Below are 27,981 nucleotides of genomic sequence, written 5' to 3'. Positions count from 1 at the left end.
AAATAGAAGTATATTCCAGAAGTATCCTCATGAGTGGCTTATAAAATAAAGGACAAAAGATTAAAATAATAAGCATTAGAAAAAAATAAAGCCCATCAAAGCTAATACTATTATAATGCCAACAGAGCTTAAACTGAAGCTTGGAGGTGGTGGGAGTTTCTGATCCATTTAGATATTATTCCTGTTACTGTCCAACCAACCACATGATAAAACAGACATCTTCGTATGCTAGTCTTGACATTTTTCTCTAGTAGAAATCCCAGAACTAGATTTACTAACAATTTTGAGGCAATTTATATATTTTTATATTTATATATATATTTATATTTATATATTTTTACATATATATATGAAACTATTCTATAAACATATTACCTCATTGAATTTACAGTGAGGTACTATGAGGTAGGTACTGTTATAGCTCCATTTTTCAAATGACAAAATGCAGGTACGGAGGCTGGTGGCTTGCTCTGTGTCTCACAGCTAGTAAGGAAGCAGAAGAGGTAGGGTTGGGACCCAGCCAGAGCCCACACTACTGCTGTGTAGATCTAGAAATGTATGTATTTGAAGAGAATTCCTATAAGTTTCGTTTTTAATTCAGCAGCCAAAATAAATAAGCAAATAAGCACTTAAATATCTCAGAACATTTAAAGCTGTCAGATTTTCCCTAGCATATGCTCAGTGTCCACTTTTTTGTCCATTCAATGTGGTATATTAGCTAAAAGTCAAATAACTGAAAAGGTACTTTTTCCTGCTTACAGTATAATAAAAAGTATATGATCTGCTTTATTTATACTCTAAGAGGTTTCTTTCACATTTTTTTCTGTTTTTTTGTGTGTGTATGTGCTTAGGGTTGATGGTGCATGTTGATAAAAGAATTACTCTGGCTGCTTTCAAACAACATTTAGAGCCCTTTGTTGGAGTTTTGTCCTCTCACTTCAAGGTCTTTCGCGTGTACGCCAGCAATCAAGAGTTTGAGAGCGTCCGGCTGAATGAGACACTTTCATCATTTTCAGATGACAATAAGGTTGATTAAAATAATTCTGAATAATTAGAGTCTTTTAAATGATAGATTTGAGAACATCTTGCACTACTTCCAAGTAAGGTGAAATGGATACCCTAAAAGGATAATTTGTCCCTGAGGTTTAGTGGTTATTTGGCTTTTTTGTTGTTTTTTCCCCCATTCATCTAACAAACATTCATGTGCCAGTTAGTTTTCTAGGCACTGGGGAATCGGAGGTAAAAGATATACCTGTTTTCAAACAGCCCAGAATCTAGAGAATTGGGAGAAAAATACTAAACAGTTGAGATGAAAATGGATAGTTTATTCTACTGAGACCATACATCTAAAAAAAACTTTTTAATTTGTAGATTACAATTAGACTGGGGAGAGCACTTAAAAAAGGAGAATACAGAGTTAAAGTGTACCAGCTTCTAGTCAATGAACAAGAGGTAAGTAATATACTTACAAGCAATGTAAGGTAACTTTTGATAGTTATTAAAAACATACAGTGCACAGATTTGATTACTAGACATTTCTTTTTATCTCTCTAAAGAAGGGGATGGCAAACATTTTTTAGGAAATATTTCAGTTGTGCAGGCCATACTGCCTCTGTTGCAACTACTCAGTTCTGCCGATGTAGTACAGAAGCAGACACAGACAATACATAAGCCAGTGGGGGTGGCTGTGTTCCAATAAAATTTCACTTACAAAAACAGGCACCAGATGAATGTGGCCCTCAGGCCTTTTTTGTCTAAAGTTTTGCTACAAATTCTGGAGGGGCAAACATTTTCTGCTTTTAAGAGGGGGTTTGTTTTTGCTTCTGGGAATGATTGTATAATACTATAGAAGGATGGCAGTTGACTACTTTTTGTGTTCAGAGAATCATTTTTAGTATTTAACTAGCATTATATATAGTGTCTCTTTGTGCTCTAAGTGCTTACAAATATTAAGCCTTTTAATCCTCATCAATTAACTCTATTATAAAAGTAGTATTATTCCCATTGTATAGATTAAGAAACTGAGGCACAGAGAAGTAACTTGCCCGAGGTCATATAACTTGTAAATGGTGGATTAAGGATCTAAACCAGCTATGTTTTTCAGGGAGTAATAAAATATCTTAGTTCCTGTGATATATAAGATTGTGGTGAATACCCAGAAGAATAAGGCAAAGACATTATTTTTAAGACATTTATAACATCTCAGTGAAGACCTAGACAAATGTGAAAAACAGCAAATAAGGGGATAATGTTTTCATAAAGTGCTTTCATTTGTTCAGCAAATATTTTATTAGGCATCAGTCATATCTCTTATATGTGATCCATTACACTCATTTTGACTTACATCTTTCTTCTGAATTTGGGGTTTATAAATACTGTATCTCTTTTGAGACAGTCAGTGAATGTATTTGGAGAATTAGTATTCATTTCTCTCATTTTACTCTATAAAGGTGATTCTTTTTACTTTCAAAATTATGGTCATTGTATTACAAGAAGAGAAATATGAATGTATTATCATATTTAGTCTCCACAATGACTCTGTGAGGAAGACACTGGCTCCGGTTTACAGATGAGAAAACTGAGGCACAGAAATGTTACGTAAGCTTGCTCAAGATAGCAGAGTTAGTAAGCAGTGGAGCCAAGATTTAAACCTAGGAAGATAGACTCCTAAACCCAGTCCAGTAATTGTCACACTATAAAGTGCAAATAAACCATCTTGTTGATCCTTATTTTAATGTGTAATTCAGGGTCTAATTGTTTATGTTTATATTCCTAGCCGTGCAAGTTTCTGCTAGATGCTGTGTTTGCTAAAGGAATGACTGTACGTCAATCAAAAGAGGAGTTAATTCCTCAGCTCAGGGAGCAATGTGGTTTAGAGCTCAGTATTGACAGGTAAAGTAAAATTACAGTGTCATCAGCAATTTGAAGAAAGACAGTGTGGTCAATTGATATGGATTGGTATAATTTTCTAAAACTAGAAGAATTTTAAATTCCTGTACCATTCAGAATTTTAGTACTGCAGATTAATAAAACTAAGCAAAAGTATTAGCATTTGTTTGAACTTCCTCTGTAGAATACTAAATTTGATGTCTTGAGAGCTTTTCATTATATTTTCCCAAAATTTTAATGAATAGCCATTTGACTTCTGTGTTTGAACATAGCTCATTTTTCTTTGATGTGTCAGATTCATGTCATTTTTTTCAAGTTAAGAATTTCAAAGTATAGTAGTTTAAAATGTCTTATCACATTTATAGGTTTCGTCTAAGGAAAAAAACATGGAAGAATCCTGGCACTGTCTTTTTGGATTATCATATTTATGAAGAAGATATTAATATTTCCAGCAACTGGGAAGTTTTCCTTGAAGTTCTTGATGGTATTATCAATATTTTTGTGGAGAAATATCAGGAATTCTCTAGAAATAATAGGAGTTATCATTTTTTCAAATAATGAGTTTCCTCTGTCTCTTCTCTGGGCACTGTTTGCCTTTTAAATATTTCTTCTTTTCTCTAATTTTAAGAATATGAATTCCTCCTTTCAGGGAAGTTGCAATTTCAAAGTTGTATTTTTAGTACTTTTTACAGCAAGTAAAAGTTTCTTAGCCATGTTTGTTATTTAGTCTCTTTTTTCATTATGGCTTGTTTTGAGGCTGTGGTATTAATAATTTTTCAGATTTTGAGAACAGTGACAATATTAGTTTTCTAGGCTGGTACAAAGTACTACAAACTGGCTGGCTTAAACAACAGAAATTTATTTTCTCACAGTTTCGGAGGCTAGAAGTCTGAGATCAAGGTGTTGTCAGGGTTGGTTCCTTCTGTGGGCTGTGAGGGAGAATTTGCTCCATGCCTCTCTCCTAGCTTCTGGTGGTTTGTTGGCAGTCTTTGGTGTTCCTTGGCTTATAGATGCATCCTCCTGATCTCTGCCTTCGTCTTCACATCATGTTATCCATGTGGGCTTTCCTATCTGTGTCCCGATTTCCCATATTATAAGGACCCTAGTCATATTGGATTAGTACCCACTTTAATGACCTCATTTTAACTTGATTACCATTGTAACGACCCTATTTCCAAATAAGGTCACATTCTGAGGTACTGAAGTTCAGGACTTCAACATGTCTTTTGGTGGGGGATATAATTCAACCCATAACTGTGTAACAGTGACCTAGAAGAGCAGTTCTGTTGGTCACACCTCCTGGTTTTAATTATCAACATTGGTACGTTTTAATCTAATGTTTTCTGGAAGAGTTAGTGGGGGAAAAGTTGGCTTTTGGGAGATATCAAGGGAAACAACTAGTTCTATATTCTTTTGTGACTTTGCTGTTGCTTAGAAAGTTTTTGATTTTCCTTTTTCCATAGAAATTAAAATATCATAAGTTCTGGATATTTTTATGTAAGATTATGGTAGCTTTCAGAGGGTTCAATAATACTAACACCTCACCTATTTCAGGCTATTTCAGGTCTAATTTGGTTTAAATTTCAATTTTTGAATTCTGATCAAGTGACAAGTTAACTGGGGAGACAAGGAATAACCAGGATGCCATCTACCATGATTTGTAGGCAAGTGCTCCAGATCGTAATTCCTTCTCTGAGTATCTGGGGCCTGAGAGTATAATCACTGTGTCTGGGTAGGCCAAGAAGAGATGAAGGACATAGACATCACCCTTGTTAGGACGGAGTATATATTAGCAGAGATGGATTAGTCAGAACATGTCTCTGGATAGTAGGTCCTTACATCAGTATCATTTCAGTATATATTTTAGCATCGAAATACTTGAGTAAGATATGTCATGTGATTAAATCTAAGGAACATTTATTGACCTGTAATTTGCCAGACATTGCTGATCCTTGGTGCTACAAAAATGAATAAAGACCAGTGATTGCCCCCCAGATGCACAGTGTATGGGAGAGCCAGAACTACAAACCTGTAATTCCAAATTGATAGGTGTTAAGGACCAAATCAGTACAGTTGGCTCTTGTGTACATCAAAGAGAAAGGTGACAGTTGAGCTGGGTTTGGAAGAATCACTAAGTTCGGGAGTAAATGAAAAGAGAAGGATTAATGATAGCTTGAGTGAAAAAAGAAGATAAACTGAAAGCTGTTTGATTATGATTTTAGATTGTGGGGTAGAAGCCAACAGAGGAGCAAAGGTCATAGAGCCAAAGAAGAGAGTAATTGGTAGAGCAGTGTCCAGCAGGAGTCATGAGGGAGTGGAATTAGGAGTACTGGTGGAAGGAGAGCTTGCAGGGGTTAGCGATTATCTTCTGAGACTTGGGGGAAGAGAATAAATATTTTATTCTCAAAAACTCCTTGGGATAATTGGTTTCTTTTATGCCCACTTTTTCTTTTTTATATTTATTTGGCTGCGCCGGGTCTTAGTTGCAGCATGCGGGATCTTTAGTTGCGGCATGTGGGATCTAGTTCCCTGACCAGGGATTGAACCCAGGCCCCCTTCTTTGGGAGCATGGAATCTCAACCACTGGACCACCAGGGGGGTCCCCATGCCCACTTTTTAAGAATAACACTTGAAATAAATCTTTTTGTTTAGTCAGGCAGTACAAGAAAAGGCAAATTATGAATCATTAGAATAAATAGAATGATGGCCTAATCTTGCATATTAGGGGCAGAGAAGATGAAATCCATGTCACAACTTGCAGTTTTGTCAAGACGGTGGAGGCCTTCAGAGATGAAGTTGGATCCCTTCCAGGAGGTTGTGTTGGAAAGCAGTAGTGTTGATGAGTTGCGAGAGAAGGTAAGTTCGTTTTAAAGAAAATGAACTAACATACATTTTTCTCTGTGGTGCATAAGAGACACCCTAGGAAGTGAGTGCCAGACACTGACACAGCAACCTCTCTTTCTTTGTCTCTGTCACACCTTGTGCCACACTACTCTTGTTTCTTAGGGCTGCTTATGCTTTGAAAAATTACCTTGGCTCCTGGCCATCCAGAAGTGAACCACCACTTTCTGTTACTTGGACCAACTTTGCCTTAAGTAGTTAGGATTAGTTAGAGGCACTAGAGTAAATTGCTGAATATGCTTAAAACCCAATAGAATAGAGAACCCAGATGAAGATCTCTTCTGCATTTTGCATTTTAAAGGTGGAAATTCTAAGGATCTCTGGAGAAAGGGTGAATTATTCATAAGTGGTACTAGGACAGTTGGCAGTTTGGGGAAGAATTTATTTCCATATTTCACACCAAACACAAAAATAAATTCTAAATAAGTTAAATTTATGTTTTAAAATATAATAAAATGATAAATGTTCTAGGTGAAAATATTGAGAATATTTTTATAATCCCAGAGAGGGGAAAATATTTGTAAGTATAATACCAAAAGCCAGAAAAGATAGACAACATAAAAGTTTAAATCTTCTGCACAGTACCCCCCCACTGCCAAAAATTTTTTTTAAAAACAACCCATAAACAGAACTAAAAAACAATGGAAAAATATTCAAAACATATGTGAAACATGATGTCCAAATTTTAAAGGAGCTACAAATTAATAACCTGGACAATCTAATTTTAAAATAAGCAAAGATAAATAGGCAACTCATACAAGAAGAAATACAAGTTAAAATAATAACAGCACTTTTTACCTCTTAAATTGGTGAAGATTTAGAATATAAAACAATACCTAGAGTCATCACGGTTTGGGGAAAATGCAATATCGTACACCTTTGATAAGTGGTTAAATTATTACATTTTTTTCAGGGTTCAGCTTGGCATCGTTTATCAACATTTCAGATGTGCAATTCAACATCTAAGAAATATTTGCAGAAATATGCAAAGAGATATTTATGGAGATCCATATTATAGCATTGTAACTGGGAAAACTTAAAAACACACTCAGTGTCCATCAATAGGAAATAAAATGGTATATTTTTCAACTATTGAAGAGAATGAGGTTACTCGGTATCCTATTTTTATATAGAGACTATATAAAGTTATTATATAGATATATAAAACTATTTATGAAATATATTTATAAATGTGTGTATGTAGTTTATATATGCATAGGAAAGGTCTGGAAGGAATATACTAAATTGATATTTCTGAGACATGGTGTTTGCAGGTGGACAGAGGAGAGAATTCCACTTCCTGCTTTTTAAAAAATTTTTATATCAAACATGTTACTTTGAACAAAAATTCATGCTATGTCTGTGCTTATGAGGTTAAAGGAAAATAACTTCTCAGCAAATTTACTTTTTAGATGAACTCATGTAAAATGTTTCCTTTTACAGCTTTGTGAAATAAGTGGAATTCCTTTAGAAGATATTGAATTTGCCAAGGTAAGACCCTGAGAATGTTCAAATCTGGGTACTAGGGCTCAATAAACATGGCTAATGGTGTCATTTATTCATTCATTCTTTTCTCCTTAGGGTAGAGGAACTTTTCCCTGTGATATTTCTGTCCTTGATATTCATCAGGATTTGGACTGGAATCCTAAAGTTTCTACCCTGAATGTCTGGCCTCTTTATATCTGTGATGATGGTGCAGTCATATTTTATAGGTAACGTTCACAATGTTTTGGTTATTTCTAGTGATACCACATTTTTGTTGTGCATCTTGTTTTTCATAAATAGCTTTAGAATTGTTATGATATAGAGCAGCCCTGACCAGTGCAAGCCATTTATTACATTCTGAAATTTCTAGTAGCCACATTTTAAAAAGTAGAATGGTGAAACTATTTTAATAAAGTATTTCTAACCCAGTACATCCAAAATATTATCATTACAACATGTAAACAATATAAAAATCATTTACAAGATACTTTACATTATTTTTCGTATAGTAAGTCTCCGAAATATCGTGTATTTATTATACTTGCTTGCCTCCCATGTCAATTTGGAGCAGACATATCTCAATAGGCACACATGGCTAGTGGCTACCGGATCAGACATTACAGATATAGAGGGAAAAGAATAGTCATTGGAGGCTGGCAGATGTGTGTTCAGATTTAGCGTTGTTATTTACCTAGGTCCTCATCTGTAAAATGGCAACAATGATGTCAACCTTGCAGGATTTTATGAGAATTAGGAACTATTGCATTTTTAAAAACTGGCCTAGTGCCTGTTATAAATAGATGTTCAATAAATGATAGCCATTATTATACTAATAGTAACATGGAAATTATTCTATGCCATTTTTTGAAGTGTCATGTTAATATAATAAACACATTAGAAATCTAGGGTATCTTAATATATGAGGTTATTTAACTTCAGTGGTGATATCAGATTTCATTTTCTCACTGAGGAGCTTTAGAGCATTTAAGCATAAATTAAAAGAGACAGATGGCTCTGCTGGTCTAATATGTCATTAATATTTTAAACGTAGGGATAAAACAGAAGAATTAATGGAGTTGACAGATGAGCAAAGAAATGAACTGATGAAAAAAGAAAGCAGTCGACTCCAGAAGACGGGACATCGTGTAACGTACTCACCTCGGAAAGAAAAAGCACTAAAAATATATCTGGATGGAGCACCAAATAAAGATCTGACTCAAGACTGACTCTGCTAGTGTAGCATTTTCCCTGGGGGATTTTGGTTTTAATTAGACGGTTCACTGCTACTGTGTAGTGTGCCATTATAGCCGGACGTGGTTAGGGGTAACCCAGTGATACCAGCACTGATTGGACTGCCCTTCACCAATCAGAAGCTCAGTGCCCAATGGGCCACTGTTTTGACTTGGAATCATGTTGTGCACTATAGTCAAATGTACTGTAAAGTGAAAAGGGATGTGCAAAAAAATAAAAACAAAAAGCAAAACCTGCTACTAGAAAAGGGGAAAGGGGAATGAGTAAACTTCTTGCGGACAGATGTGCACATAGCCGCTAGTCAAACCAGCCTCAAACAGGATGCTCATAGCTTAATAATAAAAGCTGTGCAAAGGCCATGAATGAATGAATTTTCTGTTTATTTCACTGATACACACATTACCTCATTGACAATTCGGAAGTAAATGCAACGTGTGTTGACTCTTGGAAAGCAGAAAAATAGGAGCAGAAGAAAAATTCTTAGAACCAGCCGTAACCCAGTAAAGAAAGAATCGTGAAGTTTTGTTTTTATTTTGTTTCCTTTTTTTCGAAGTATTAAGAACATTATTCTAGATCATCAAAACGTTTCCTTAGACCACTCCCAGCAGGTGGCAGCTCAAAATTGCTGCAATACTGTAATTATAACTGATTGTACGTAAGTTATGGATGTAGAGAATTCATTTCACTCGTTCATTCAGCATGTAAATAAAATGGATCCTGTTGAGTTATCATAATTACAGTTCAGCTATTTCCCATGGTTATTCCTTTCACATATCATTCATGATGTACATTTGTGTACATTGAGAAGTATAGCAGTTTATGTAAATGTAACCCTCAGTGGGGTTCCTCAGTGCTGGGTCCCATACGATTGTATTTGCCCTTGTTAATGAGGTTTTTCTGTTCAGCGGCTTCGATTTTTTTCCTTTTTTACATTTATTTTTGAAGATTTACTCCAAGTTTGAATCTTCTAAAACCTTTTAAGTCCCACTTTAATTTTTGGAGTTGATACATAGTTACATGTAGTTTAACTTTGGGGAAACATCTTAACATCGTGTTGAATAAACTTGCTAGTAAGTCAGGTCATGACACAGGCTAATGCAGTCAACATGATTTCATTGCAAAGTCTATTAGAATCGGCAAGTTTTTGCTATGCTAAATACAACTATTCAATGAACACAATTCTACGTAAATTTTGAAAATGCCATCTAATTTATAAAAAAATCAATAAAAAGGTTTTGGTAAAACTTTTTCATGCCAGATGCTGTTTACAACAATGAACATGCCAATAAAACATTTGTTCATTCTGTTGTGTTATTTTGGTCATTAAACTTTTGTGGATGAAGAATCCGGGTTCAGAAGAGATTTGTTTTCTTTAAATACCACATTTTGTAATGTATATTGAATAATTATCTCATTTCTGTGGTAACGTATGTTTACAGTAAAGTTCTTGTAAGAGAGATGAAAAGATGTTAATATTTAACTTTGGAGGATCCTGTCAATATTTCAAAATCAAAATTTTACCCTTTTTTTCCTTTTAAGAAAGAATTAGAAAATAGTGTTAGCAAATGTTGGTTGCAGTTTGAATATAATGATTGAGACTTCCATAATATCTTAAAAGTCCCCACGAGGGGAAAAAAAATCTTTTCTAAGACATTTTTCTGACTAATTTTTATTCCATATAAACTAGCATTCTGCTAAATTTGATGGTGGTACTGTTCTGGGTTTGCATTAGTGGAATTGGTGGTGTTCTCAGAGGAAAACTTGAAGCATTTGTGATTAGTTGTTTTTTCAGATCATTTAGATTTTCTCATGTAACATGACAGCTATTTGGTTCTGATGCAGGTCAGCTTCCTTGGGATATAGGGGTCAGTAAATGTGCTTTCTGCTTTCAAGGACTGATTCTGGAGCAGAGGAGGCAGATTTGTAAGTAAAATGGGTTTGGGGCCGTGTTTGGTTTGGTTTAGTGTCCCTGTAAGACGAATCTTCATACCTGCTGCTCATTCTGTGCCTTCTGCCCTGTTTATTGTTTGTTTCGTGTTTGCTGTTTCTAATTGCAGGCGTATTACAAATACCAAGGGTAAAGAAAATATATATTTCATTATGGAAAAGAAAAAGTTAAAGCTTCTTGCTCTTCAGTGCCTGATAGAAAACACAATGTTGCACTTGAATAATTTCAGTAAAGGGGGTGGTGATTTCAAAAGGGATTTTTGACAGTGGGAACAGTAATTTGGGGGAAATAGATTAATGTGTCAACCTCCCCCAGACTCAGAGAATCAAGTGAGCATCTGTAAGCCAAGGGGCACATGAACTGTGTGTTCCCAGGCCTGGGGCAGTGGAACCTGGTGATCACTCATCTGCTGAATCTTCTGAAGCTGAGGCAGGCCACATGCAATAAAGAGTGACCCTGCTCCCCATGGGTCATGCCAAGGTTTTGAAGAGTTTTTACTGTGGGGCAGATGAGTTTGTGTCAGCCAGGGACATCCTGTGAGAACCAAGTACCTACATATCTAAGGCAGGTGCTGAAGGTCAGGGGTCCATTCTGGCCAAAGAAGCCAGAGCTATGGTTTCAGGACTCTGCCTTGTTTATTTAGCTGGTCTGTACAGTGTTTATTTAGCTGGTCTGTACAGAGGTTTGCTAGATGAACGTCTGCTTCTCAAACGAAGTGTAAGAGTGATAGTAGTCATGACAAGATAAAAAGAGTGAGGGAAGGAGCCCTATACTACACAGTGTTTGGTGATCTCTTTCATAATGGAATGGAAAGTACTTTAAAACTCTTGAGAAAACGGAAGGTACTTTAAAATTCTGAGAAAATGGGGGTGAACTATGCTACTGCTAGAAAACAAGTAGGCAGGCTACACTGTTAGGAATGGTATGTAGGCGGAGAGAGCAGACAGCTATAAACTTGCAACATGGTCTGAGCTAGAGTGCACGGCATCAGAGCACTGCAGTGTTATTACTAAATCTGGAAGTGACCTGTGAATGTATGGAATACAATAAAATTTTTATTCTGATTCATTCGCTAGTATTTCCTTTTCAATTGGCTGTTTTCCTTCTGAATTTTGTCCCTTTGTTCAGCATCAAGACTAACCAGCTCTTGCACTTGTGACTTGCAAATTGTAGTCTATAGAGTATATGGAATAGAAGATAATCTGAATTAGCAAGTTTTTTGTTTGCTAAATAAAAGTATTCCATCTAAACAATTCTGTGTAATTTTTGCAAAACGAAATCAATATTTTGGTCACTAGCAGTCAAAAGCCTTCTAGGGCCACAAATCCTTAAATCCAATGCAAAATTGTATGTGTAGTTTTCTAGGGGTCTAGTAAATGCTTTTTAAATCAGGTTTGCAAAGGAATTCATGGTCCAAATAAAGCTTGTAGCCACGTAGGCTTGGTGTACATGAAGCTGGTGTACAGAAGATGCTCCTTCAATGTTGTTCGTATGCGGAAAGGGGTACTACGATCATTTGGTTAGATATAGTGTTAATTTTCAAAACGTGGCTTTCAGAAACAGTGCTTGACAAAATCAAGAGTGTGGTAAATCATGTGTGACTGTTTAGAAAAGAATGCGACAGTCACTAGGGGCCATCCTGATTGTGTCAAAAGCGCAAAGAACCAGGCTAGGGAGGCTAGAAAAGCCAGACACTGGGAGGAGTAAAGAGAGGGAGCAGGAACAGAACATGAACAGGGGAAGCTGGGAAGAGTCAGCAGCAATCATATTTGTTCCATCACAGTCCTCTTCCAGTTTAGTCTAAGGCCATGTGGGTGGACAAGCCAGCCACTCACCTGGGCGGAAGGTGGGGCTCAGACTTGGAGCCTGCTCCACACACCCAAACACTTTATTTTCTAATCTTGCTTTCCCATTGAGGGTGGGAAAGCGGGTGGGTTGGGATTCATAAAGCTGCAGGTTATTCCCCTTTTAATTGTTTCTGGTTTCAAACAACAAAGACTAACAGCAACTTTATCTGTCATATTGCTGGTTTACTTTAGAAGGAGTCCAGAAATAGTTGACAGAAGGGCTGCTTTCCTCCTCAACGTCATCAAGGACTCAGACGTTTATCCTTCTGAGGTATGTAGAATAACGGATATGTATAACGACCCACAAAAGATGTCCATATCCCAAACCCCAGACCCTCTGAATATTTACCTTACATGGCAAAAGGGACAGCAGATATGATAAAGGACTTTGCCATGGGAAGATTATTCTGGATTATATACGAGTCACTGGAAGTGAAAAACCTTTCCCAGCTGCAGAGATGGCACCAAAAGTCCCAACCTATTACTGCTGTCTTTGAAGATGAAGGGGGCCATAAACCACAGAACGAGAGCAACCTCTAGAGGCTAAAAAGGGGAAGGATGTAGTTTCTTCCCCAGATCCTCCAAGAAGGCAGCCCTGCTGATGGCCTTGATCTTGATCACATGATCCCAAGATGGCTGCTGCAGCTCCAAATGTCACATCCTAAACACCTGTGCTCAAAGGCAGGCAACCAGGGAAGGGGGTGGAGGGTGGGGACATACTTCCTGTAGGCCTCTTTCCTTTTGTCACTCGGGTAAAAAACCCTTCCCAGAAACTCTTTGGCAGCCTTCCCCTTAACATTTCCAGGGCCAGAACTGGGTCATGTGGCCATCTCTAGCTGCAAGGGGGTGCTGGGAAAGCAAGCGTCCAGCTTTTTCAGCCTCTGTGATGGTGGGAGAAGCGCAAGGAAAGAGGGCTGGGATTAGCTGTCAGGTAACTGAAATGACAGCATCTACCATGGCTTCCTTGGCAGGAACTCCGGATCTCGGGAAGGGCAGGCAGGAAGAAGCAAGTACCAAACTCCACCTAACCTTTACCACATTCCACTTAGAATCGTGAGTAGAGGAGATACACCAGTGTCTCTATATGTGAATTTCAGCCAAAAATTTTGCCAAGCCTCTCTTGTTCTTGATTTTTGTGGCTATGATGACAAAGTGGAACAAGATAATATATCTATCTGCATATAAGCTCCATGAGAAAGTGACCTAGTTTTTATCTCATGTACCACTGTCTCCCTGGCACCTAACGTAGGGCCTGACATTTAGTAGGTGCTCAATAAATTTTTGGATGAAATTTCAGCCTCTTCTCCAAACACTCAAATTTACCTTGCCTTCCAGCCACTGTGAATTACTTGCAGTTACTCCTATATACCATCCCTCCTCCTTGCCTCCCTCCATCTGCCTGTAGCCCAGAATGCCCTTTCCTGTTCCTTCTGTCCTCCTGATATACTATCATTTTTGAAAGCCAGTTCCCATGCCAGCTCTCCCAGGCCACGTGCTCCTTTGAGGATCCCGTTAACACTCTGTTCAGATATCGGGTTGACTGCTTTCATTTTGGCAGTGCGGCGTTTAGTGTATCTCCCTCATTAGGCTGTGATGCCTTCAGGGTAGGACCCTATCCAGATCAACTTGGTACCCCTAGTGCATATCACAGCACCTGGTTCTGAGTAAATATCTGTTGAGTAGTAAAGATGTAGAGTGGTCCTGATGATTCTGGACATTGAAAACAGCTAATTTTAAGAGATAAACTTATCAGTATATCCTGGGCATACTGTACTAGATATTGTTTTGACTTCTAGCTCTATCAGTTAATCTTTTTGAGTCTCCATTTCTTCATCTGTTAAATGAAGAAAATACTCATGGGTTCAATGAAGATTGAATTAATATGGGTAGACTGTCTAATCTGGTGTCTATCACCCAGCTGACCTTCATATATAGTAGTTTATTATTATGGATTATTATGGTCACTGAAGATCTTACTGTGTTTGGCCTAGAACCGCATTTGATTAAAGAAGCTTCCCCAGAAAAGAGGCATACACATTCCATTACCCTTTCAGAGACAGTGAAGCACTGACACTCTTAAGGACTAATTCCCATCCCCAAATGGTTAACATTTCTAAAATATTTTGATGGTAAAAGAGGTGTGCTTCCATTGTCTGGAAAATTTGCTTTGTGGAAGAACTTTTTTTTTTTCTTTTTGGACAGTGCAGGTCATTTCTATTTTATTTTTTCTGGCTGAAAGGGCTTTATATTTATTCAAAGTCAAAAGGAAAAAGAAGTCCAAGAGCTACAAAAGAGTAGTTTAAGTGGTTTATGCTTGATTTCTAAATGCAACGTGTTTATACATAATTTAAAACTTGAAGAAAGCATGCTTATACAATTGTATGTGACTTTAACATTTAATAACTCTGATGGAAACAGTCCATGACACTTGAAAATATCATTTATGGAACAGCATACAATTCAGTGCTCTTAGCTTGGATATTACAACCATATTTCACAAAGTCTTGCTTGGCTCGATTTTCTCCATGCAGTCAATAATGGTCTTCAGTTGCTGGTAAGTGATTTTGCAAATTTCATTTATAATCCTGGCCCTAAGATTACCTAAGTACTGTTTCTGGCACGTTAACTTATATATTATGCTCCAGTCATGTGTACCTTCAAAGTTACTGATATAACTGACTGCCACAGGGGACAGTGTCAATACCTCTGTCTCCACTGGAGTGATGGCCACCCACACTGGGGAGGACGCTGGGGAGAACACTGTTCTTCTAACAAACAGCAGAACTTTCATCTTACAGGGATGTGTGAACTAGTTTGACCTTAGTTCCAGATGTGCCTCAAAAAAAAAAAAAGGAAAAATCTCATTCTTCATCCTCATAGGGGGTACTTTTGGTGGCACCGAGGCTGGTGGGGAGAGCACTGGGCTTGGAATCACACTTGGGTGACATCCTGCTCTGGTCTTCACTAGCTGTGTGACTTGGCAAGCCACTTGACATCTCTGAGCCTCCGAGATCCTGACAGCCAGGGAGACCAACGCCCCCTTCACCAGGCTGTGGTGAGGGGACATGACGCTGCTGCCCTGGCACAGAGGTAGGAGCTGAGTAACACTGCTGAGAGGATGAATGCAGGCAACGCGGAGTGAGAACGTTTCACCTGCAGCAGCTGAGGGCAGCGCTTGCCTGTGCCCATGGGGAGAACTGGCATGAAAGATTCATTCACTTGTTGCATTTTCACAGGTTTACATTTGCAAAGCAGTGAATTCTTCTCCACATGTTTGAGAGTCAACATTTCCCCAAAACCCATTGTGGGGAAATTCTGCATTCTTTTCCATCCCCTCCCCTCCAGCTATTCTCGAGGCAATGTCAATCAAAACGAAACGGGCCGGGCCATCTGCCAACCAGCAGAGGCGAAGCAGCCAATACTTTGGACCAGTTTAGCAGCCCTATTCTACCTTCAGCCTCCCACACCCTGGTCTTCCCGGGACACCAGAATTGTGATGCATGGGGGAGGGGGGTGGGTGCTGGGCAAAGGTGCAGCCCCTCATGTTGTTTCAAGCCAGAGGGGGAAATGTACTGGGAAGAGGCCACGGGAAAAAAAGCCTGGTGAGCCCACACCTAGGGACACAGCTGGGGAAATAAATTAACTACTTCTGTTGCATGTCTACCCACAGAACAGGCCTAGGTCTAAATCTCCTCTCCCTCCAGCAGCTCCGAGGCGGCCCCGAGCTCCCTGAGAGCCATTTCCACCGACAGGCTCCTCTCCAGGTTCTCCAGCTCCCGGCGCACCTCCTCGATGAAGCCGCCGTCTTCGTACTCGTCGGGGACATCTCTGGGCACCAGGTTCGCTCCGTCCTCATCGCGGCCCCCGACGAAGGTGGGCTTGCACACGTACACCAAGCTGTGGCTGTGGAGGGAGGGACGGGGGCGAGGCCCAGGCCCCCAAACTGAGGCCCTGCCCTCTGCACAAGACCAACTCACTTTCACAGCACCTCCTCTAACATCCTGCCTTAAAGCAAATGCTGAGGGAGGGTCACCTTTGGAGGATGTGCTCCAAGGTGAGCTCCCCCACGTCGAGCCACAGGTCTGTCCGGTCGCGGACCCTCTCTGGCAGCCCTGAGGACTCCGGGGTCTGAGAGTTTACAGCCCCCTTCCCACCCGGGCCCGCAGGCAGCAGCAGCCCCTGCTGCACCTGTGGGGAGCCCTGGGCCTTGTGGGCCGGGGCCAGGGTTCTGTCTGTCTCCCCAGCCACCCGGGATCCTGCTGGGAGAGAAGGCGGAGCAGTGGCTGCTGAGTGAGATGCGCACGGAGAACTTAGCCTCTGAGCAGGCCTGGTGCTTCACGTCTCTCCACGGCCTCTACTCTGCTGGCCACTCTCCCGGCTCCCCTCCTACCTCTCTGACTGCACCATCTCAGTCTCCTCTGCTCTTTCATTGTGATGGGCCTGGGCTCCCTCCACACCCAATCTTTTTTAAGGTCATCTACTGAGGAGGCTTCCACCCTCACACAGATGAGCCCAAATCTGTAAACCCTGGCCATACCTCCTGAGCCCTAGTCCTACAGATCTGCTATAGGATCCTCCATCTGGAAGACCCAAGGACACCTCCAAATAAACCTACCTTAAATTAAATCCACATCTTCCCCCGACCCTGCTCCTGCTTCTGCTCCTAGGTCCCCACTGGGTGGCACCTCATTTGCTTTCAGCCCCCGACAGAAAGGGCAAGTGAGACCTCACCTATGAGGCTGGCAGAGGAGGCCACTGGCACATGGGCATCGGTCCAGAGCTCCATCAGGCTCCAGCTCCCAGGTGATGAGATCCAGAAGCCGGCTGGCAGGGTCGTGGCAGAGCTCACCCTCCACGGGCAGGCGTGTGCACACAGGAAACAACAGACCTGGAACCAGCTGAGGGTTACCCCTGTACCAGGCAGGCAGGCACCAAAGGCAGGAGCAGAGAAATGGGGTGCATTCCCCCAGCTTCCACTCTGAACCCCACAGTGAAGGTTGGGATTGAAGATGTGATGTGGAATGGTAGGAAACCAGAATGATGGCATGGGCTCAGGAGGGAACAAGCTGGGAGGGCTGGAGCAGTTAGGGAGGACTGCCTGGAGGAGGTGGTCTTGTGCTGGGTTTTGAGGCCATAGGTATGGAGAAATTAAGAGTGGAAAAAGGCACAAGTTTTTTTTTGGAGGGGCAGGAATTATTGTTACAAAATATGTGTTCAAAGAAAAAGAAATCTAGAAGGATATAGATAAGACCTTTGCTTATCTGTATCTTCCAATTTTCCTATATTTAAAATGTATTATTTGTATAATTAAAAAATGAAAGTAACTATGTTTATATATAGAGAGAGAAAAAAAAAAAAGCCTGGAGCACAGAAACAACAAAGGCTTGGGGTTGGGCTGGTGAGAAAGGTTGGGACAGCGAGATTCCCAGATGGGCCAAGGAGTAGAGAAAAAAGGAGGACAGGTAAGCTGGACCTGGCCGAGGCCTTGGAAGGCCAACTGAGGAGTGGAATTGAAGTGACAGGACAGGAGCAACCGCAGCTCCCAGAGGAATGATACCCAGGGAGCCATGTCCTTGAGGAAAATTGCTGGGGCAGCAGGTACCAGGTGGACTAGGGCTTGAGGGAGGGGTTAAGGGACGGTTTCAGAAACACCCATGGATGGATGGGGAGAGCACCTGAGTAGGCCTCACCTGGGAGGGGCAGTGAGAATGGGAGACGGGAGTAGAAGGGGGCCATTCGCAGGAAAGCGGACCAGGGCCAAGTGTTACCCTGAGGCCTGGGGAATGGGTGGAGTGGGATGGGGAGGGGGTGCCCTCATCCCACCCATCTGGGGGTATTCCTCCCTCCTTGGGCTCATGCATCCTGAGGAATTTAATTTCTAGGCATCACAGGGGGAAAAAAGAGAGACAGAGAGAGAGAGGTGGTCTTCAGCCCCGGGCAGAAGTTGTGGCACTGGGACACATACCAATGAACATCGGGGACCCTGCCTAGGAGGAGGTCCCTGAAAAGGTGTGGTTGGAATGGACGGGGCCCCAGGCGGCCCAGTGTGCTGGAGCTTGGGACAGGGCTTGTCCTGCCCCCAGAAGGGAGCCCACCCACCTCTCTGGAAGGCACAGCACAGCCCCGGCTGGCAGTCCCTCTGGTTGTCACAGATGGTCCCGTTGCCCCCTTTGGTGGCCGTTTTGGTGCAGTGACCCCAGACGCACAGCTGGTCTCCACAACACTCACTGTCCCGGGTGCAGAGCTGCAGTGGGGAGGGAAAACACAGGCGGCTCACGGACCTGAGGGAGCCCAGCCTGTCCCTGCCCCCAATCCAGAAGCCTGGAGACAGTGCAGGTCGGCTAACCCACATCCTCCTACTACAAACAGGAGGAAACCGAGCTCCCTGGTCTGGGGGTGTCTTAGGGACGTCAAGGGGGTGGAGATGGGAGCTGGGCAGGAAACATGACACCTGGGGGAGTCCTACGCAGCTTGAGATTTTATAAAGTATGGTTGCATCTTTTCGCTCCCCCCCCCCCCAGACCTGGCCTTGCCTCCTTTTCATTAGGTCCCTAATTAACAGTCAGGAAGGAAGATGGCTTATGGCCCACAGACACAGGCAGCAGTGTGAATCTGATCAGCTGATTAAATTAAGGCCCAAGCCTCGGCAGCCACATGGACAGGAGGGCACTGAGTGCCTTGGACCTGGGGTTGCACATGTGGAGTGGTGGCACCGAGCAGGCCAGGAGCTGCCTAACCACAGGTGGGGCCAGGCAGAGCAGCAAGAAGCCCTCTATTTTCCAAACTTGTTATCGTGCTGTGTTATTGCCTTAATAACGAAAAGGACCAGAAAAGCCCACGTATGGCTTTGTCCAAAACATCTGTTGGGCAGAGGGAGTGTCACTCCTCCCTGGCTTCCCGCTTCTCTGGAAGCTCCATCTGGGACATGCTCTGGCTGCTTCCTGGGCCGCCTCCTGTCCTCTCTGAGCAGGCTGGGAGAAAGATCTGGGGGCTGGGTTGCCCCTTCCCTGCCAAAGGGCTGCCGTGGTGTTGCCGGCTGCATCTACTGGGATGGTCTTCCCCAGGGAAGGGGCAGGGTGGGGCCTCCTCTGTCCTCCCTCCCCATCTCTGGTATCTATGAGGCGGGCACCGGGGCCAGAAGTCACTGGGCAGGCAGGGTGACAGCAGGTCTGCAGATGGCTTCCTGGTCACCCCAGGAGTCAGCCCCACTGGGCACCATGGACTGGCTGTTCCAAGCGTGGACACGGTGGGGAACCATAGGAGGCTTCCAGGAAGCCCAGCTGAGAACCGGGGTCCACTGGCCTTCCCCCCCGGGTCCCCTTTTCTGGGCCCCCATGGCCCTGGCGCTGCAGCTCTGGGGCCTCTGGGCACACTCACTGTCTGCTGGTCCCGGCACGGCTGGCAGGAGTACTCGAAGCTGGAAAACTGGCAGTACCTGCCAGGCCCACAGTCCTCATCAATGATGCACTCCTGGGAGGAGAGGGGAGGGGAGGGGAGGGAGCAGCTTCATCAGTGAAAGGCAGATCAGCTGACCCGCGGCGCCCTGGAAGGGCCAAGCCCCACTTTATCCCGCAGTCTTAGCCCACAGGAATGGCCTCCAGACTCCTCTTACTCCCCTGCCTGCCTGGCTGTCTCACTTCAGCATCCACTCCCTCCAGGCTAGCGGGGCCCTCACCCACCCCGCTCGCCCGGGCTTCTGCCCTGCAGGATGCCACACCCAGTGCACACAAGCGAGTCTGCCTGCAGCCCTCCCCCTCACACACCCGGGAGGGGAGCACAGAGACTCAGAGCCATTCTTCAACGAGGAGCAGTTGGATTTAATAAGAAGAGCTAATGAGTTCCAGGCCCAGGTGGCTTCACAGGAAGGGCTGGGGTCCAGGCCCAGCAGGGCCCTGCTGACAGTGAAGGAAAGTGCTGCAGAGGCTGTGCAGCTGGGGGGCTGCCGGGGGGGCCTCCTGAGGGTCCTGGTCTGGGGTCCAGGGCTGCCTGGCAAAGGCAGCTGCCAGCTTTGAAACCCGAGGAGGGTGCAGCTGGCACTCAACCCTCCAGCCCAGGTGCCTTCTCACGGCTGCCAGCCCTGCTCAACTGGACAAATGGAGGAGAAAGGGAGAGAAGGGATCTGTCCACCCCAAGGTCCGAGGCCCAGAAGAGGGAGGCCACTGCGGCCCGGCCGCGGTCACTAGTCACTGGCGGGAGCAGGGCTGCTTTAGCTCCGGGCCTGCTGTCAGCCTCAGGCCTGGGAACTGGCAGCTTCAGAGGCAGAGAAGGGCAGGAGAGGCGACAGACATAAGATCCACCACCGACAACCCGTCATGGTGCCAGTCCCAGCGGGCTCAACGTCCCCGATCTACCTCCTGGCTTCCCCAGCAAGCAGCAGGGAGGGATTACTTGCCCCACGCTATCAACCTGGAAACTGAGGCTCAGAGAGGCCAAGGGGGCCCCCCCAAGATAGAACAGCTATTCAGGGTAGGGGGACCCTCTCCACCACCAGCCCTTGGCTGAGGGGGCCTAGGGCTCCAGATGCGGCCGTCAAGGACCGACGGATGAGAAACTCTCCTGAGGCAGGTGTTCTGGGGCCCCAGCAAACCTTATGGAAGGGTCTGGGGGAGGGAGGGACCTGCCTCCCCGCTCTGACCTGGGCATGCTCCATGCCGAAAGCAAGTGTGGAGCCGGACCCAGAAAGGCCTGGATGGGCAAGCCCTGGCCTAAGTGGCCTTGGCTGGTCCCTACCTCTGCTCTGTGAGCTGAGGCACCAGTGCTAATGGGTATGGACAGGAGACTGTGAACGGGGTCTTCTAGGGACCCCTAGGGCCAGAGCATATGTGTAGGCCTGGGGGTCAGCAGGGAGGCTCTGGCCAGGCAGCCTAGGGAATGAAGCTTTGTCCCTGGGAAGTGACAGGTGTCCCCAGGCCAACACTGCAGGCCTGAGAAGATGGGTATTTGGTTCAGGGCAGCTGCAGGCTTGGCCTCTGCATAGGACTGTTGCAACTCCCGCCCGGCACTGACCCCCAGCCTGGCATACCTCAGAGCATGCAGTCATGCTCTGTTCACCAAGCAAAGCTCACCCAGCCAGGAAGACCATCAGTCTCACTGGACACCATCTTCCCACAGCCCCTCTGAGGGATGATGGGGAAGAGGCCAACCTGGAGATGTGATACAAGTCACCCCCATGTGCCAGGCTCTGTGCTCACCAGGGGCTCCACAAGGGACCAGGGCTGACACCCAGAATAAGTGAAAAGTAATTTAAATCTCTACTGTAACTTCTCAAAAAGTGTCCAAGGGTAACCAAGCAGGACCCAATAGGGCCTTCCTGGGACAGACCCTCACCCCCAACCCCATGTCCTCCGCCTGCCTCTTGTTTGTAGAAAAACTTTTAACCTCCTAGGCCTTCCCTGAGTTCTGAAGAAATAATTTAATCAGAGAAGTGAGAAAATGCAGAACCAAAGGAAAACAGGCAAGACAAAACAGTGATAGTTTAGCCCTTAAACATGTCCTTGAGCTGTTTTGCAGTTACTGAAACCCCCAGCAGGTGGAAGAAGTTAACTGTACGCTGATCACAAGCCCACAGACCCCAGGCAATTGGAACCAGAAGACTGATGATGCTGACTCACGGTTACCTTCCCACCATCAGAAGAATGTCTACAAGCTCATCACGCACATGTGCAACTCTCTCCCTCGACCTGTCTTTAAAAACCCTTCCCTGGGCTTCCCTGGTGGCGCAGTGGTTGAGAGTCCGCCTGCCGATGCAGGGGACACGGGTTCGTGCCGTGGTCCGGGACCCCGCGGCTGGGCCTGTGAGCCACGGCCGCTGAGCCTGCGCGTCCGGAGCCTGTGCTCCGCAACCGGAGAGGCCACAACAGTGAGAGGCCCACGTACCACAGAAAAAAAACAAAAAACAAAAAAACCCTTCCCTGTAGGGAGGGTGGGAGAGAGGGTGACGCAAGAGGGAAGAGATATGGGAACATACGTATATGTATAACTGATTCACTTTGTTGTAAAGGAAAAACTAACACACTATTATAAAATAGTTATACTCCAATAAAGATGTTTAAAAAAAATAAAATAAAATAAAAAATAAAAAACCCTTCCCTGAAAGCCATCGGGGAGTTGGGCTCTTCTGAGCTTTACTCCTTGCTTGGCCTTGCAACAAACGCTGCACTTTGCTCACCACAACCCAGCATCAGTAGATTGGCTTTAGTGTGTGCAGGCAAGTGGACCCAAGTTTGATTCAGTAACAAAAGGAGAGCACACTGCCCACCACGCTGCAAGATGACCTAAAATTGCTCTTCTCTGTGTCTCCCCAGCGTCCCACTCATCTCGGCCCACGAGCCACCTCCCACAGCTCTGCCCGAAGTTTCCATCACCACGGCGGTGCAGCAGCTCAGCAAGTAGGGTCTGCCCTCCCAAAAGGAATCGATCTTGTCCCTGTTCCCAACCCAGCAACCCTAAAAGGTCAGCTGTTTTTACTGGTGAGAAAACTGAGTGTCAGAGGGGCGGAAGGGCCACCCAACTCAGGGGCTGAGCTGGGGGCAGGGCACTCGGTCTGTGTGACCCCAGAGTCCATAATAGCCTGAGAAGCCGACAGGTTTGTAAGTAAAGCACTCGGCCACCGCACCTTCCTCGACAGACTCAATCAACTCAGCCAGTTAAGCCAGAAGCGTCCTGACATTTCTTCCAAAACAGAATAGCAAGAGCATGGGGTGGGGTGGAGGGGGAGGGAGGGGTAGAGGGCCCACAGGTATCAAGGCCCTTCTCTGAACCTGGCCACATTTTGAAGCATTGGGATGCAAACGTGAATAGGAGAAGGGCTTTGCCCTCAAAGAATTTATCATTCAATTAAAAAAAAAAAAAAAGGCAACCCAGCAGAAAAGAGAGAAGGGTATGAACAGACAGCTTACAGCCGGTGAAACTGCTTTGTCTCTTCAGGCAGAAAAGATGTTCGATTTCACCAATAATCAAGAAAATGCAACTTAAAAGAGCAGGATACCATGTTTTCACTTAGAACAGAAACAAGTTTGATACTATCTGCGGTAGGCAGAATACTTCTCCCCCCCACCCCAATGTCCACACCCTCATCCCTCGAAGCTGTGGACATGTCATGTTACATGGCAAGGGGACATTAAAGTCACAGGTGGAATTAAGGGTGTTAATCAGCTGACCTGACATAAGGAAAGAAGCCTGGATTATCCAGGTGCACCCAGTGTAATGGTAAGGGCTTTACACATGGCAAGGAGCAGCAGGGCCAGTGTCAGAGCAATGCCACATGCAAAGACCCTCATCCCCAGTTATCCAGACCTAACTGGCTTTGACTATGGAAGGGCCATGGGCCAAGGATCAGGATTTCTCCTAGACCTTCCAGAAGGAGCACAGCCCTGCCAACACTTTGATTTCAGTCCAGTGAGAGTCTTCTGATTTATGGAACTGTAAGATAATAAACTCCTGTTTTTAAACCACTAAATATATGGTAAGCTGTTACAGCAGCAATAGGAAACTAATACATTGCATAATATCCCATGTTCGTAGGGATTTGAGAAACTGAGCATTGCCAGATGGCAATCTGGGGGTAATTAAAATTGAAGTAGATGTTCTTTGCAGGCAATTCATCAGCATCTATCAAAAATGTAAATACATACATCCTTTGACCCAGTAATTCCCCCTCCGGGTGGCTATCCTCAGAAACACTCATCCATATGTGCAAATATCCAAGTATAGGGATTTTTAAGGCTATATACATCAGTATAATATTTGTAATCCAGAAATAATGGAAATGCCCAATAAGAGGGGACTGATTAAATTATTGTACAATCATTTCGTGGGAAAATGGCACCAGGCAGACATTAAAAAAATGAGGTAGTTCTTTGCACTGTGATGTTTACAATCCATCAGTAAGTAAAACAAGCAAGTGAAAGAAGCATGTAATCTCACTCCATTCAAGCAGGATAACAATATGTGTGACACGTGCCTGGACCCAGCACAGCGCCTGGCATGCGGGGGCACCTGATGGATACCGCTGAGTGGATGAAACCACTTGTATGTTACTGGGGCAAACAGGCTAACAAAATGCTGACCGTTAGCATTGATCTGGGAACCAAAGCAAGAAAATACACACATTCCATTAACTTGGCTTCTCATTCCCCAAGAATCTTGTAGACTTGGAAGGTTTACTACATACTTCCCATTCCAGATCTTTAATGTAAAAGATATGAGCTGTGGGGGCAGGGGCGGACTTCCCTGGTGGTCCAGGGGCTAAGAGCCCGCGCTCCCAGTGCAGGAGGCCCGGGTTCGATCCCTGGTCAGGGAACTAGATCCCACACACCGCAGCTAAGAGTTCGCATGCTGCAACTAAAGAGCCCGCGTGCCACAATGAAGATCCCACGTGCCGTAACTAAGACCGGGGCAGCCAAATAAATTAAATTTTTTTTAAAAAAGATATGAGCTAAGAGCCCCTGCTGTTCACAATTCTCCGTCAAGCAAAGAACAGATTCATCCTCAGGAATATCTCATCTTCCTTTCCCTAAACTGACTCCTACGCAGAACAAAGCATTCCCTACAGAGTCACAGGGAAGCAATTTTTTTCTAGGTATGGAACAATTCTGGGCATGGAACCTTGCCAAACACTTCTGAAAAACCCAGATACACTAAAGCAATGGTTTCCTTTGCAGACATGTTTCTGCTACCTGCCAGGGGCTCTGGCAGGTTAGTTCAGCATGACTGACCCCCAAGAAATCTCGGTGCTTCTGTGTTAACGGTCTGCCAGCTCGCTTATTGTGGATGTGCATTCCCAGCAGCTAGAAATGCTAGAGATGCTCTTTGAGAATTGTGATCATACTGGAAACCTCGGAACATCAAAGTAAAAGAACCCCTAGAGGCCAAAAGAGCAGAAACTGAATTCTGGTTTTGCCACTTCATAGCTGTGACCTATCTCACCGGGCTGTGAGAATGCCAAATTTTTTTTTAGAAAGAAAGAAAGAAAAGAAAAAACTGAAGGGGTCATGTGAGCACCACGGAGCAGGTAGGATGAGGTGCTGGGGTGAGATGACAAGGTAAGCCTACACCAGCTGCCCACGGTGTTCTGGCACCAGGCCCAGGCACGGCCGGGTCCCTGCTGCTGCCACTCAGCACCAGTCCTCCTGAATCCCCCCAACGCGGGCCTTAGTACCCACACTTCCCAGATGTGTTAACAGATTTAAGGTGAAGGATCTGCCCAGAGTCACCCAGCCCAGACGTGGCATTGCAAGTCCAAGCGAGTGGGTCTGACCCTAAAGACAGGATCCTTTCATCTCCCCTCCCGGGAGGATCACCTCTCTCCCTTCAGCGCCAACCAGTCTCCTGTGCCTCAGTCCCAGCCTAGCAGAGCCCGCCTGGGACAAGGCCCCAGGCCCCACACATCCCCCGAGACTCAGGGCCAAGGCCACAGCCCGTGGGCATCTGGGCCTCAAAGCTGGGTCACTTAGAACCAGCTTCTTCGGAGGCTCCCCCGGTCCTGGCCGCTCGCTGTCTGTTCCCGCTCCTCCGTCCCATCCTGGTGGGGAAGGCAGACAAACAGCCTAGAGGCCTGCCGTCAGGGCCGAAGCCATTCAGAGGACGGGAGCTTTGTTGTTCTGAGGACGGAGCTATGTTTAGAAGGCGCTCCGCACAGCACTCTGCTCAGAGGCCGGTGGGGAGGCAGGGTCGGCAGAGAACACACTGGAGATTTGGCAGGATGCTAGCCCGGGAAACGGCCCTGGTACATCGTCACTACCATGAAATACTGGAAAATGGCAAAGGAGCCGTTCTGCGTCTTTGATTTTCCATTTCAGAGTTTATCAGGGGAGGCCAAGGAATGGGGAGAAAACAGCACGGGAACCCCGCGAGGCTTTCCTCAGCTTCTGTGTGGCGAGCGGTGGAGGAGCTCAGCTTCTCTGTGGCCCTCCTGCTGCCACACTTCGCTTCTCACACTGGCCGGGACATGTTGTCCATGGTCCCCGGGAATCCAGACATTCTATATATCGAGAGGCCTAAAGGGGGGCCCCTGCCAGGGCTGGGGCTTTCCACGGGCTCCTCTGAAGCCCAACTTCAGGGGAACCAGCCAGGGCACATGAAATGAAGGCCCAGGGGACTTCCACCAGCTGAAACTCGCTGGCCCTTGGAGCTACACCCCCTGCAGCAGGGAAGGTTCAGAGAGCACCTGCTGCGTGCCAGCACCTGCTTGGGCTTCCATGGCTCTCTCTATCCTCACAGCCCCGTGAGGTCACTTCACATTCCCCAGCATGTGCCTGGCGCAGAGTTGCCATTCAGTTAAATATACATAGATGAACCAAAGACCAGTCTCCACTTTGCAGATAAGTAAACTGAGGCTCAGAGCCCAAGGTCATCAATGGAGTTGGAAACATTGAGATGTAAACCCAAGTCCATCAGACCTCCAAGCTGAGGCTCACTGACCTTCCACCACACCCTGTTGCCTCTGAATACCCAGGTACAGGTTGAATTATGCTCCCCCCAAATTCACATGTTGAAGCCCTGATTCCTAGTACCTGTGAATGAAAAATGTTGCCTGCCATATCAGTAAACAAAGGATGTTGCAGCCCTCAAGCCATCACATTACAGCTGCCCCGAACCATGAGCCCTGAGGGAACTCAGGATAGAGACAAAGCAAAGGGGCTGCCCACTGCCAAGCCCTCGGCCATTGCAGTCACCCCCCAACTGTACACCCCCGGGGGAATTCAGAATGGAGAAAAGCAGGGTACTGGCCCCAGACAGCTGAAGTGCACATCAAAGGAATGATTTCAGTGAGCCCAGACTCTTGCATCTTCCCATACATAGAAAAGTGCTAACTTCCTTAACTTGAGATAGCTGGTTTTCTTTAATTAATAGGAATCTTTTGATGTCCTAACTACCTGGCCTTTGTTACAAAAACTCCTATATATCCGGGCTCCCCCCACTTGCCTCTTCGGAACAGTCCCTCAGAGTGATCTGAGGGTCTTCTCTTCCGGGCTTGAAGTCCTCAGAATGTCCACCGAATAAAAACATAACTCTCAACTTGCAGGTTGTGCTTTTTTTTTTTTTTTTTTTTTTTCAGTCGGCATACCTCAGAATGTGACCGTATTTAGAAACAGGATCACTGCAGATATAATTACTTAAGATGAGGTGATTAGGGTGGGCCCTAGACCGACACGCCTGGTGTCTTTATGAAAAGGGGAAATTTGGACACAGAGACAGACATTGCTGGAAGGAAGACGTTGTGAAGAACAGAGAGAAGATCTACAAGCTGTTCCCTCACAGCCCTCGGAGGACCCACCTCGGCCAACAGCTCGACTTCAGACCTCCAGCCTCCAGAGCTGTGAGACAACACATTTCGGTTGGGTCACCTTGTCACCTAGCTTGCAGTGTTTTACTCTGGCAGCCCTAGGAATCTGACACCCGCCGCCCCCAACAAGCCTGCGGCCAAATCTCCTCTGTTTCGGACCTTCCACACACATCCAGCCTCTGTTCCTGAGCTTCAAGTCTCCCTCAGGGTCAGGGCTGGAGGTATATGACAGAGGGGATGGGGTCGGTGGCGGTGGGGGGGGGGGGGGGAACACGGCACATTCTGAAGGATTTTATCCCAGGGACCGGGACAAGGTTTCTGCACTGAGCCCAGAAACTTTCAACCAGCAAGTTGTTGGCCCCAGGCCCATACGC

General features: G+C 45.0%; 2 protein-coding genes across 4 annotated transcripts in view; one reads left to right on the top strand and one right to left on the bottom strand.

Annotated features, from left to right (window-relative positions):
• Window positions 1-8,889, top strand: part of USP47 (ubiquitin specific peptidase 47) — a 130,222-nt gene extending 121,333 nt beyond the window's left edge. For all 3 annotated transcript variants that reach the window (XM_059067897.2, XM_059067896.2, XM_067038606.1), the window contains 8 exons: window positions 852-1,027; window positions 1,372-1,452; window positions 2,777-2,892; window positions 3,255-3,373; window positions 5,615-5,745; window positions 7,234-7,281; window positions 7,372-7,502; window positions 8,327-8,889. In XM_059067897.2, the coding sequence (XP_058923880.1) occupies window positions 852-1,027; window positions 1,372-1,452; window positions 2,777-2,892; window positions 3,255-3,373; window positions 5,615-5,745; window positions 7,234-7,281; window positions 7,372-7,502; window positions 8,327-8,501 (977 nt within the window). In that variant the 3' untranslated portion in view covers window positions 8,502-8,889. The remainder of the gene's footprint in view (window positions 1-851; window positions 1,028-1,371; window positions 1,453-2,776; window positions 2,893-3,254; window positions 3,374-5,614; window positions 5,746-7,233; window positions 7,282-7,371; window positions 7,503-8,326) is intronic.
• Window positions 8,890-14,613: 5,724 nt separating this feature from the next.
• DKK3 (dickkopf WNT signaling pathway inhibitor 3) overlaps window positions 14,614-27,981 on the bottom strand; it is a 45,553-nt gene continuing 32,185 nt past the window's right edge. Inside the window, exons 5-8 of the mRNA XM_059067922.2 lie at window positions 19,699-19,791; window positions 18,421-18,565; window positions 17,053-17,209; window positions 14,614-16,224 (exon numbers count right to left, since the gene is read on the bottom strand). Of these exons, the coding sequence (XP_058923905.1) occupies window positions 16,005-16,224; window positions 17,053-17,209; window positions 18,421-18,565; window positions 19,699-19,791 (615 nt within the window). The 3' untranslated portion in view covers window positions 14,614-16,004. The remainder of the gene's footprint in view (window positions 16,225-17,052; window positions 17,210-18,420; window positions 18,566-19,698; window positions 19,792-27,981) is intronic.

This window comes from Kogia breviceps, chromosome 7 (assembly GCF_026419965.1).
Source record: "Kogia breviceps isolate mKogBre1 chromosome 7, mKogBre1 haplotype 1, whole genome shotgun sequence".
NCBI classification, from domain to species: domain Eukaryota; kingdom Metazoa; phylum Chordata; class Mammalia; order Artiodactyla; family Physeteridae; genus Kogia; species Kogia breviceps.
This window is presented reverse-complemented; position numbering and strand designations above follow the sequence as displayed.